The 10,000-nt window shown below is 51.0% G+C and overlaps 1 protein-coding gene across 1 annotated transcript in view; it reads left to right on the top strand.

Annotated features, from left to right (window-relative positions):
* LOC122257086 (uncharacterized) overlaps window positions 1-10,000 on the top strand; it is a gene marked incomplete at its 5' end in the record, with an annotated part of 74,595 nt that overhangs the window by 165 nt on the left and 64,430 nt on the right. The window contains one exon of the mRNA XM_086540372.1: window positions 1-1,804. This exon is cut by the window's left edge and continues 165 nt beyond it. Coding sequence (XP_086396498.1) covers window positions 1-1,804 — 1,804 coding nt within the window. The remainder of the gene's footprint in view (window positions 1,805-10,000) is intronic.

The raw sequence follows: 10,000 nt of genomic DNA, 5'->3' as shown, positions 1-10,000 counted from the left end.
GGAGCCCTCAGCGACATCCTGGGCAGGTTCCACGAGGCTCGCAAGGTCTCCGGCAGCCCTGGGACTTCGCCCTCAAGCGCGGCCGTCCTGGGCTTCCTCTCCAGGCTCTCCTCGGAGGGAGACCTCAACCACAACAGCGAGGAGGACATCTATTCGTCCAGAGGCAATAAGGACTTCTCGTCTTTGATCCCCTTCGAGTACGACACAGACGACAGCGAGGAGGGTTACAGCTACGAGATCATGGGCAACATCCAAGGGGCTGAAGGGCGGCGTGCAGCCAAGGGCGAGAAGCAGAAGGCCAAAGCCAAGGGCAAGCTAGCCAAGGGCAAGTCCCCCTCCAAAGGCAAGCTTCAAGGTAGCCGCGATGCCCTCGATGACGTCACCACGCCGTCCTCCGTCATGGCGGCCACCGTGGGCATGTCCCCATCGCCACGCCGCCAGAAGGGTGCGTCCCCCTGCACCCCTGGGACGCCCATGGCCACCACGCCGCTCGCGCCCTCCCCGCAGCAGCCGAAGCCGCCGGCCTCCATCGTCACGGACTCGTGGAAGCAGGCGAGGAAGATCGAGGACGAAGGCTTAGGCGGCGGCGCGGGTCAGGCGCCCGTCGCCTTCGCCGACTCCTCCTCTAGCTCCGAGTCTGTATTCACGGAGGCGAGGAGCGGGGGCGCTGGCCGCAACGGCAGCCTCCATGACGCCCTCACGCCCGTAGGCGATGAGGCAGGCGGAGGTGCGGCCACACCTGTGTTCACGGAGACCTTGGATCTGCCCATCGATGCCATCATGGGTGGCTACTATTCCTCGAGCGAGACGTCCTCGGTGTGCTCCCGTCCCCCCACCGTCGCCGGCCAAGGAGGCTCGTCCTCAAGCCTTCTCGATGATAAGAAAACGGGGCTGGAGGATGCGGGGGACACTACTCTAAAGAGAGAACGAGAGAAAACGGAACGCGGTCGGGCGTCATCGCCGACAAAGAAAACGGGCCGCCGGGAGGGGGAGGGGAGAGGCGAGGGCGAGGGGGTTGAGGTGAGTGTGCCCGGGGCAAGACCCCCCCACCAGCGCGGACAGGTAGACACAACAACACAGTCGACGCTCAGTCAGAGTCCGCAGGACCGTCAGCGAACAGGCAGCGCCTCGCATCCCCGGCCGGCGTCGTCCTCTAACCTTCGGTCGGACTCCTCTCCCTCGAGCGCGCGCCCGAGCACCCGCTCACCCTCGAGGAAGAGAGAGAAGGCCTCAGCGAGTGATAGTGTCAGTGAGAGTGTGACCGCGGCGGACGAGGATCTCATCCTGAGCCCCGCTGGTGTCGATCTAGAGTTCAGTGTCTCGAGTGTTTACGAAGAGTGTGACGAAGGAGGCGAGCACGCGCGCCCGCACCCGCAGCGCTACCTACCCTCGGCTTCTGCGAGTTACGAGGAGTCCCTCGGATCCTTCATCTGTTTGGACCTCGAGGCCGAGGGCGGCGCGACCCAGCCGTACGAGGGAGAAACCTTCGAGGATGAATCTGGAGGAGGAGCTTCAGACAAGCCGAGGTCGTACTCCGTGGACGACCTCGACGACCTAGAGCTCGAGGAAGGAGAGTGCTACGAGTACAGCAGCGAGGAGTACGGGGACGACATGCCGCAAGCGTCCGGCGCGGGCAGGGGGTCGGGGGGGTCGGGGGGCAGCAGTGCCTTCAGGGTGTCTCGACATCGCAAGGTGGAGCTGCAGCCTGCACGCACGCTCCCCGCACGCCCGCCCCCGAACAATAACAACAACAATAACAACAACAGCGGCAGCTCCAAGAGTAGGACCTACTCCGAATCCTCCGGTGAGTACATGATGTAGGACTTCTTTGCAGGTGAAGGTCGAGCTCTGATCTCTCTTCGAGGTCGACCTTCGAATAACTCTGCCTGACTCGAAACTCTTTCATTGTGATGTATTATATTGCAATTTACCTCGGAAATTAAGTGAATTTTGGTTGCTTGGTTGGTTAGTTGCTGGTTTGTTTTGGGAGAACAGGAAGGGCAGGGGAAATCGGCAAAGAAAACCGAAAAGCAGTGTGTGTGTGTGTGTTTATATGATTGTGTTTGTGTGATTGTGTTTGTGTGGTTGTGTGTGTGTGTGTGCGCGTGCGTGAGTACGTGTGCGCGCGCGCAAATACGCACATTCTTGTTTTTACCTTTCCCACTTACCTTACCCCCCCCCCCCTTCCCTATGTCTCCCACCGTTCTACCATGAGCGGCTGAGGCCTCCATCCTGTGTCCTCTTTGTCCACCCCTCCCCTGCCCTCTCCCACACCCCCACCCTAACCCTCACCCCTATCCTCTGCCCTTCGCCCTCCACCCTTCACCCTCCAGTCATGCCGTGTCACCTGACATAGTTCACTCCGAGGAGACAAAGGAAAGAGACCTCTCTGCTCCGGTGTCATAGTGCCGAAAATAGTCTTCTGCTGTCCTTGGGCTCAGTGTGGGAAGGAGGGAAGGGGGTAAAGACAGAGAGGAGGGGGGGGAGAGAAGGAAGGTTGGGCGGGGGAGAAGGGGCACCGGAGTAGACCGCCGATGTCGACGAGTAAGGGTAGGAGAGGTTCAAGTAGTAGTTAGTAAGTACGTTGTAAGGTAAGTAGTCCGAGGAGTTGTTAGAGTATGAGGAAGGGGTGATAGGCATCCACACCACCCACCCACCCTGTCCTTTTTTAGAGTACAGTCCGAGTAGTGGGCGTGAGTCGAGTAATGCAAAGAGTAAGGTTGAATGTAAGTATGTATGTACGAAAGTATGGGTAAGGGTGGGAATGAGTCCGTGGAAGGGATGTTAGTCTGCGAAATCGACGTATGTAGTGTTCCGAACACCGGGTAGTGTGTAAGGAAGGTTTAATTTTGGAAGCGAGTGGAAGTGGTATTGGGATGGAGGTTTGTAAAGAGGAATAAGTGTAGTTAAGTATGTTGGGTGGGTAATGCGTGGACCGTTGTTATGGGATGGGGTTGGTATAAAGTTGTATTGGGTGATTGTTAAATATATGTGTAATTATAACATAGTAATATCGGTATGAGTGTAAGTCAAAAGGAAGGTAAATGGGTAGGAGTGAGGGGGAGGAGAGAGAGGAAGGGGAGGGATTGAGAATGATGATTGTTGGAAAAAAAGTTGTAAATGGGTAGGGGGGGAGAGTTTAGAGTGGTAGGGGAGGTGGGAATTATAGAGAGGGATATATAAGAGAGAGAGGGATAATTAGATATGAGGGATGTAAGAGCAGGGATATAGTGGGACGGAGAACGAGAGGAGGAAGAAAGGGGTAGAAGAGGTAGAATTTTAGATTTAGTTAGATGGTTGGTTGTTTTTATAGATAGTATGGAGAAGGATAGGACTAAGTTTGAAGGGTTTTAGTAGATAGATGGGATAGAATGAATGGAAGAGGAGGAGTTAGGGGTTTTTAGATTTTGTTAGAATTTAGTAGAATTGTTTTTTTAGAATGGTGGGTTTAGATCTTTAGATAGATAGAGTAGATTTTTTTTTGTAGATTAGATGGTTTTAGATAGATTAGAACTGGAATTATTTAGAATGTAGTGGTTGGTTAAGATATTTTATTTTTAGAATTTATAGACTAGAAGGGAAAATTGGGGGTTTTAGGGAATTTTTAGAATTTATTAGTAATGTTTAGATTTGTTAGAATGGATGAATTGGAGAAAAAAGGAAGGAGTTGATAAGGAGTAGATAGGAGTAGATACTCTAGAAGGAGTAGAAGGAAGTAGTAGATTTGGGAAGGGTAAGGTAGATTTAGAAAGAGGAGAGAGGGGAGTGGAGTAGATTAAGTAGGAGTGTTAGAATGGAAGGAGTAGATTGGGAGTGAAAGAGAGGTAAGAAGGGGGAGGAAGGCAACAGGTGTTGACCGAAATGAGGATTCCTATTTGGGTGTCTCTCCCTCCCTCTATCTCTATCTCTATCTCTATCTCTTTCTTTCTCTCTCTCTCTCTCTATCTCTATCTCTTTCTTTCTCTCTCTCTCTCTCTCTCTCTCTCTCTCTCTTCTCCTCTCCTCTCTCTCTCTCTTTCTCTTTTCTCTTTTTCTCTCTCTCTCTTCTCTCTCTCTCTCTCTTTCTCTTTATCTCTTCTCTCTTCTCTCACTTCTCTCCCTTCTCTCTCCTCTCTCCCTTCTCCCTCTCCCTCTCTCGCCCTCCCTCTCCCTCTCTCCCTCTCTCCCTCCCTCCCTCCCCTCCCTCCCTCCCTCCCTCTCTGTCCAATGTTTCATGATTCAATCCTTCCCTCACGAAACTTTTCAATCCAGGACCCATGTTTCATTTACAGCCATCCCTGGTCAAGCGGCGTCGTATAATTAATTCGTAACATTCCATAATGAACCGTATTTTTAATTTATTAATAACGTATTCGTTTATGATTAGGGCCTCTCTCTTGATCACCTGCTGACCACACTTATTTTAGATTCAGTACTTACTCAGATATTGTTGTTGAGAAGCTTTCTATTTGAGGAAGGATTTGAGAACCCCGACGCTTATATCAATAAATAATATTAGAGTAGCCAAAAATGTCCGTATCACGTTTTTTTTCGTTTGTTTTCGTTTTTTCCGTCGTATTTTAATACGTTGAGTAAACCTTACAGTCTCTTACATCAACACTGCCACGTAGCTCTGTTTGTACTGCCCTTTTTTTTTTAGTAGATTAGTTTAACGTTTTAGATTTTAGTAGTGATATTAGTAGGATTTAGATTTTAAGATTTAGATATACTTTGTCCTGGACATAGCATTATGAATAATGATTGATCTGCTTGTGTCTTGCTGGACAGTGAAAATAAGTTGCTTTACCTCATATTCTTGTGTGATCTCATGAATTTGTTTCAGAATGTCATTTCTTACTTTCGCTTTTAAATGGGCGTTGTTTTCAATTTGCTTTTTTTGGAGGGACACTTTCTTTGATGATATCGAAGTCTTTTACCTCCCAGGGCGGAACAGAATGTTTTTGAAGGATGCCTTTGCAGAACTCTATCATATTATGGCCTCGAAGCACTGAGCATGTTTTCTTGACCCAAGCAGATCTATGGCGGCCAGTGGAAAGGCAAGTTAGCAAGGATTCCTTGGCTATACTTTCATCTGGCGATCTTAATCATTTTATTGCAATCATTGTATTTGTTTCTGTAACCCTATCCATGATGCTTGACAATTCGAGTTCTTTCCTCATGTTCAAAATCTTTGTTGTGTTTGGACATCCCAGGATTATCCTCATTGCCACATTTTGCATTTTACTTCTAATTGTTCGGAAGGAGTGTGTTGCTAGAGCAGTTGCAGCATAATCAATGAGGGGTCCTATGTAAGCTGTGTAGTTCATTCTTACAATTCGTATGTTTTCCCCTGAAGTTTCATTATTGCCAGCAACTGCTCGTAAGGCAGCTAATCTACTCTTGCATTATTGATTGATCACCTCCTGAGCTATACTATTATCATCGGTATTAAACTGCCTACCTCGGTCTTTTACATTATGATTATATATCTTAGTCTTATTTATTGAAATGATCAAGCCTAGTTCATTGCAGACTGTCGATATTGCACATTTGCAGTCTTGATAATTTCTTGCTTGAATCAATATATCGTCAGCATAGCTTATGATTGTAGCATTGGCTTCTTGTTTAAAACGTCTGATAAGAGAGTTTATCAAAACATTAAATAACAAAGGGCCTAGTACTTCCCCCTGGGGGATGCCGAGCGACATGGCCCTCTGTTCGCTCTTTTTAGCCTTGAAACACTAGAGGGAGAGGGAGAGAGAGAGAGGAAGGGAAATAAGAGGATAAGAATAGAGGGAAGAAGAGAGAGGGAAGAGAGAGAAGGGAGAGTGAGAGAGAGATAAGAAAGAGTGAGAGTAGGAGAGAAAAGAGAGGGAGAGCAGAAGAGAGGGAGAAACAGATAACTATGAGGATGAGAGAAGAGAGAGAGGGAAAGAATAAGAGGAGAGAAGAGAAAGGTTAGAAGAAGAAGGAAAGAATAGAGAGAGAGAGAGTAGAGAGAGGAAGAGGGGAGAGGGGAGGGAAGAGGGGGGAAGAGGGAGAGAGAGGAGAAGTCGAGAGGGAGAGTAAGAGGAGAGAGAGGGAAGGGAAGAGGGAGAGGAGAGAGAGAGAGGAAAGGATGAGAAGGAGAGAGAGAAGAGAGAAGAGAAGAAAGAAGAGAAGAAAGAGAAGAGAAGAGAAAAATAGAGAAGATTTTTTGACTTACGAGTTTATTGAGACAATGATTACGTAAGAGAGAGACAAGAGAACAGAGAGGGAGAGAGGGAGAGAGAGAGAGAGAGAGAGAGAGAGAGAGAGAGAGAGAGAGAGAAAGGAGGAAGAGAGAGAGAGAGAAAGAAAGATAGAGAAAAGGAGGGAGATAAAGAGCTAAAAGGGGAGATAGAGAGATAAGAGATAGATAAAACGGAAAATGGAGAGAGGGGGAAGGGGAGCGGGAGAGGGAAAAGGGGGAGGATAGGGAGAGAGAGACGGATAAGGAGAGGGGGAGGAAGAGGAATGAGGATGAGAAGTAAAAGGAAAGGGAGAGGGAGAGATGTAGAAATGGAAAAAAGAGGATATGAAATCAAACGGGAGGGTCGTTTATGAGTCGTAGGAGTCGTTGATGTTTAGTTGAAGTACCAGTGGAGCTGATTGAGGTTTGGGAAGTCATTGTTGGAGTTGGAAATGCAGTGATATTTGCCATGTCCTCTCACTCGCTTTCTCTCGCTTTCTCTTTATCACTCTCTTTCTTTTTCTCACTTTTCTTTCTCATTCTTTCATTCTTTCTTCCTTTTCTTTCGTTTCTCTCTCTCTCTCTCTCTCTCTCTCTTTCTCTCTGATTGGTCGACTCTCTCTCTCTCTCTCTCCTCCCAAATCTCGCTCCTCTCTCACTCATCCTCCCACAATCTCCTCCTCCCTTCTCTTCTCTCTCCTCCCTCTCACCTCCACCCAACACTCACTCCATCCACCCCACTCTCTCTCTCTCCTTCTTCCTCTCTCTCTCTCTCTCTCTCTCTCTCTCTCTCTCTCTCTCTCTCTCTCTCTCTCTCTCTCTCTCTCTCTCTCTCTCTCTCTCTCTCTCTCTCATATATCATCGTTAATGATACTACTGCCTGAATTTATTTGTTGATACTGTTATTTCATATCAATACTGCTACTATTGTTAATTGATGTTGCAATTGTTGCTTTTGGACTGCGTGGAAGTTGTCTGCAATGAAGAAGGAACAGAGACCGAGAGTGAGTGAGAGACGAGAGACGAGAGAGCGAGAGAGAGCGAGAGACGAGAGCGAGAGACGAGAGAGCGAGAGAGAGAGAGAGAGACGAGAGAGAGAGAGAGAGACGAGAAAGAGAGAGAGAGACGAGAGAGAGAGAGACGAGAGAGAGAGAGACGAGAGAGAGAGAGACGAGAGAGAGAGAGACGAGAGAGAGAGACGAGAGAGAGAGACGAGAGAGAGAGAGAGAGAGAGAGAGAGAGAGAGAGAGAGAGAGAGAGAGAGAGCGAGCGAGAGAGAGCGAGAGACGAGAGGAGGAACAGGAGGCAGGGCATCGAAAACAGTCAGGATGCCCATGTAGTAGCAGGGCTTGTGGGGGGGTGGGGAGGAGGGAGGGGAGAAGGGGAGAAGGGGAGAAGGGGAGAGGGAAGGGAAACCAGGTAGGTACATGAGGGAGAGGGAATGGGAAGGAGGAGGAGGAGGGAGAGGGGTCGGGGAGGAAGGGTTGGAGAGGGGAGGGTAGCCGGGTAGGGACATGAGGGAGAGGGAATGGGAAGGAGGAGGAGGAAGAGGAGAGGGAGGAGGAGGAGGAGGAGGGAGAGGGGTCGGGGAGGAAGGGGTGGAGAGGGGAGGGTAGCCGGGTAGGGACATGAGGGAGAGGGAATGGGAAGGAGGAAGAGGAGAGGGAGGAGGAGGAGGAAGGAGAGGGGTCGGGGAGGAAGGGGTGGAGAGGAGAGGGTAGCCGGGTAGGGACATGAGGGAGAGGGAATGGGAAGGAGGAGGAGGAAGAGGAGAGAGAGGAGGAGGAGGAGGGAGAGGGGTCGGGGAGGAAGGGGTGGAGAGGAGAGGGTAGCCGGGTAGGGACATGAGGGAGAGGGAATGGGAAGGAGGGGCGAAAAGGGAGAGGGAGGAGGAGGAGAAGGAGGGGGAGAGGGGTCGGGGGAGGAAGGGTTGGAGAGGGGAGGGTAGCCGGGGTAGGGACATGAGGGAGGAGGGAAAAGGGAGAAGGAGGAGGAGGGGAAAAAGGGAGAGGGAGGAGGAGGAGGAGGGAGGGAGAGGGGGTCGGGGAGAAAGGGTTGGAGAGGGGAGGGTAGCCGGGTAGGGACATGAGGGAGAGGGAATGGGAAGGAGGAGGAGGAAGAGGAGAGGGAGGAGGAGGAGGAAGGAGAGGGGTCGGGGAGGAAGGGGTGGAGAGGAGAGGGTAGCCGGGTAGGGACATGAGGGAGAGGGAATGGGAAGGAGGAGGAGGAAGAGGAGGGAGAGGAGGTGGGGAGGTCGAGGGGGTGGGGCGGTTGGAGGTGGAGGGGGCGGGGAGAGGGGGGGGTGGGGCAGTGGGGGGGTGGGTGATCTCGTCGGGCGGGAAGGGGTGGGAGGAAGAGGTATACGTCCCGGGGCGTAGGGGGAGCATGAGGGGAGAGGGGGGGGGGAGCTCGCCAAGGGTGTGGGGGAGGTCAAAGGACGGGTATTTCCGGCGGGTTGGAAAGGAGGAGGTGGGGGAGGTGGAGGAAATTGAGAGAGAGGTTAAAGAAGAGGAAAAGAAAGATGAGATGGAATAGGAAAAGGAAGATGAGATGGAATAGGAAAAGGAATATGAGATGGAAAAGGAAAAGGAATATGAGATAGAAGAGGAAAAGGAAGAGGAAGATGAGATGGAAAGGGAAAAGGAAAAGAAAAAAGAAAAGGAAGAGTAAGAGGAGATGTAAAAAGAAGAGTCAGAGGATATGAAAGTGGAAAGATAAGAAAAAAAAGGAAGAGATAGAAGAGAGAACGTAAGAGGAAGAGGCAAATGAAGAGGAAAAGGAAGAGGAAAATAAAGCTGATGATTTGGGTGTTCCCTCCAGGCTGGAACTCGTCGGGGGCTCCATGGCGAGGCTGAACTTCGAGGCTGATCTCTTGCTGTGTTGTGTTGGGGAGGGAGAGAGAGGGAGAGGGAGAGAGGGAGAAGAGGAAGGAGTGGGGAAGAGGGAGGGAGAAGGGGAGAGGGAGAGGGAGAGGGTGGGGGAAGGAGAGGAGAGGGAGGGGGGAGTGTGAGGGGGGAGAGCGGTGAGAAGGGAGAGAGGGAGAGGGGGGCAGGGGGAGGAGGGGGGGAGCCGGTTGCGGAGAGGAGCGGAGGGTGAGTGGGGTAGAGGATTTGAGGGAAGAGAGAGGGGATGGCGAGCGGTAGAGGGAGGGAGGAGAGGGAGGAGAGGAGGCGACGAGCGGAGGGAGGAGGGAAGAGGTTGAGGGCAGAGGCGCAGTGGTAGCAGGAGAGAGGGAGAGAAGAAGGAGCGAGCGAGGAAGAGGCGGCGGATGAGCAGCGACAGAGGCCGTCTAGAGGGAGACAGGAGGAGAGAGGAGAACAGAAGTGAGACAAGGAGGGAAGGTGAAGGAGAATGTCTCCGGGGGAGGAAGGGATCAGAGCATGTGCACAGTGCTTAATTACATTGTTGTTATTTGAATACAAAGAGAAAGAGAGTAGTAAGAGAGAATATGGGTGGGCTTAGTTCGTGAGGAGCTCTGTCGCCGCGCAACGTTACTCTCGGCGCTGGGACACTTTGACATGGACACTCGGTCGGAGGACGTGAGCACGGGAGAGAGGATCCAGCATCCACCTGTGTCACGCGTTCTCCGGGCTGACACTGACACGGACTGAGGAAGGCGCTCTCTAACTCATTCACTCACTCACTTAATCATCCACTCACTCACACACTCACTCACTCACTCACTTACTCACTCACTCACTTACTTACTCACTCACACACTCACACACTCACTCACACACTCACTCACTTACTCACTCACTCACTCACTCACTCACTCACTCACTCACTTACTTACTTACTCACTCACCC

This window comes from Penaeus japonicus, unplaced genomic scaffold, assembly GCF_977035675.1.
Source record: "Penaeus japonicus unplaced genomic scaffold, GWHDUDI00000001_assembly GWHDUDI00000010, whole genome shotgun sequence".
NCBI lineage: Eukaryota > Metazoa > Arthropoda > Malacostraca > Decapoda > Penaeidae > Penaeus > Penaeus japonicus.
The sequence above is the reverse complement of the archived record's forward strand: the minus strand, read 5'-3'. Positions and strand labels throughout refer to the sequence as shown.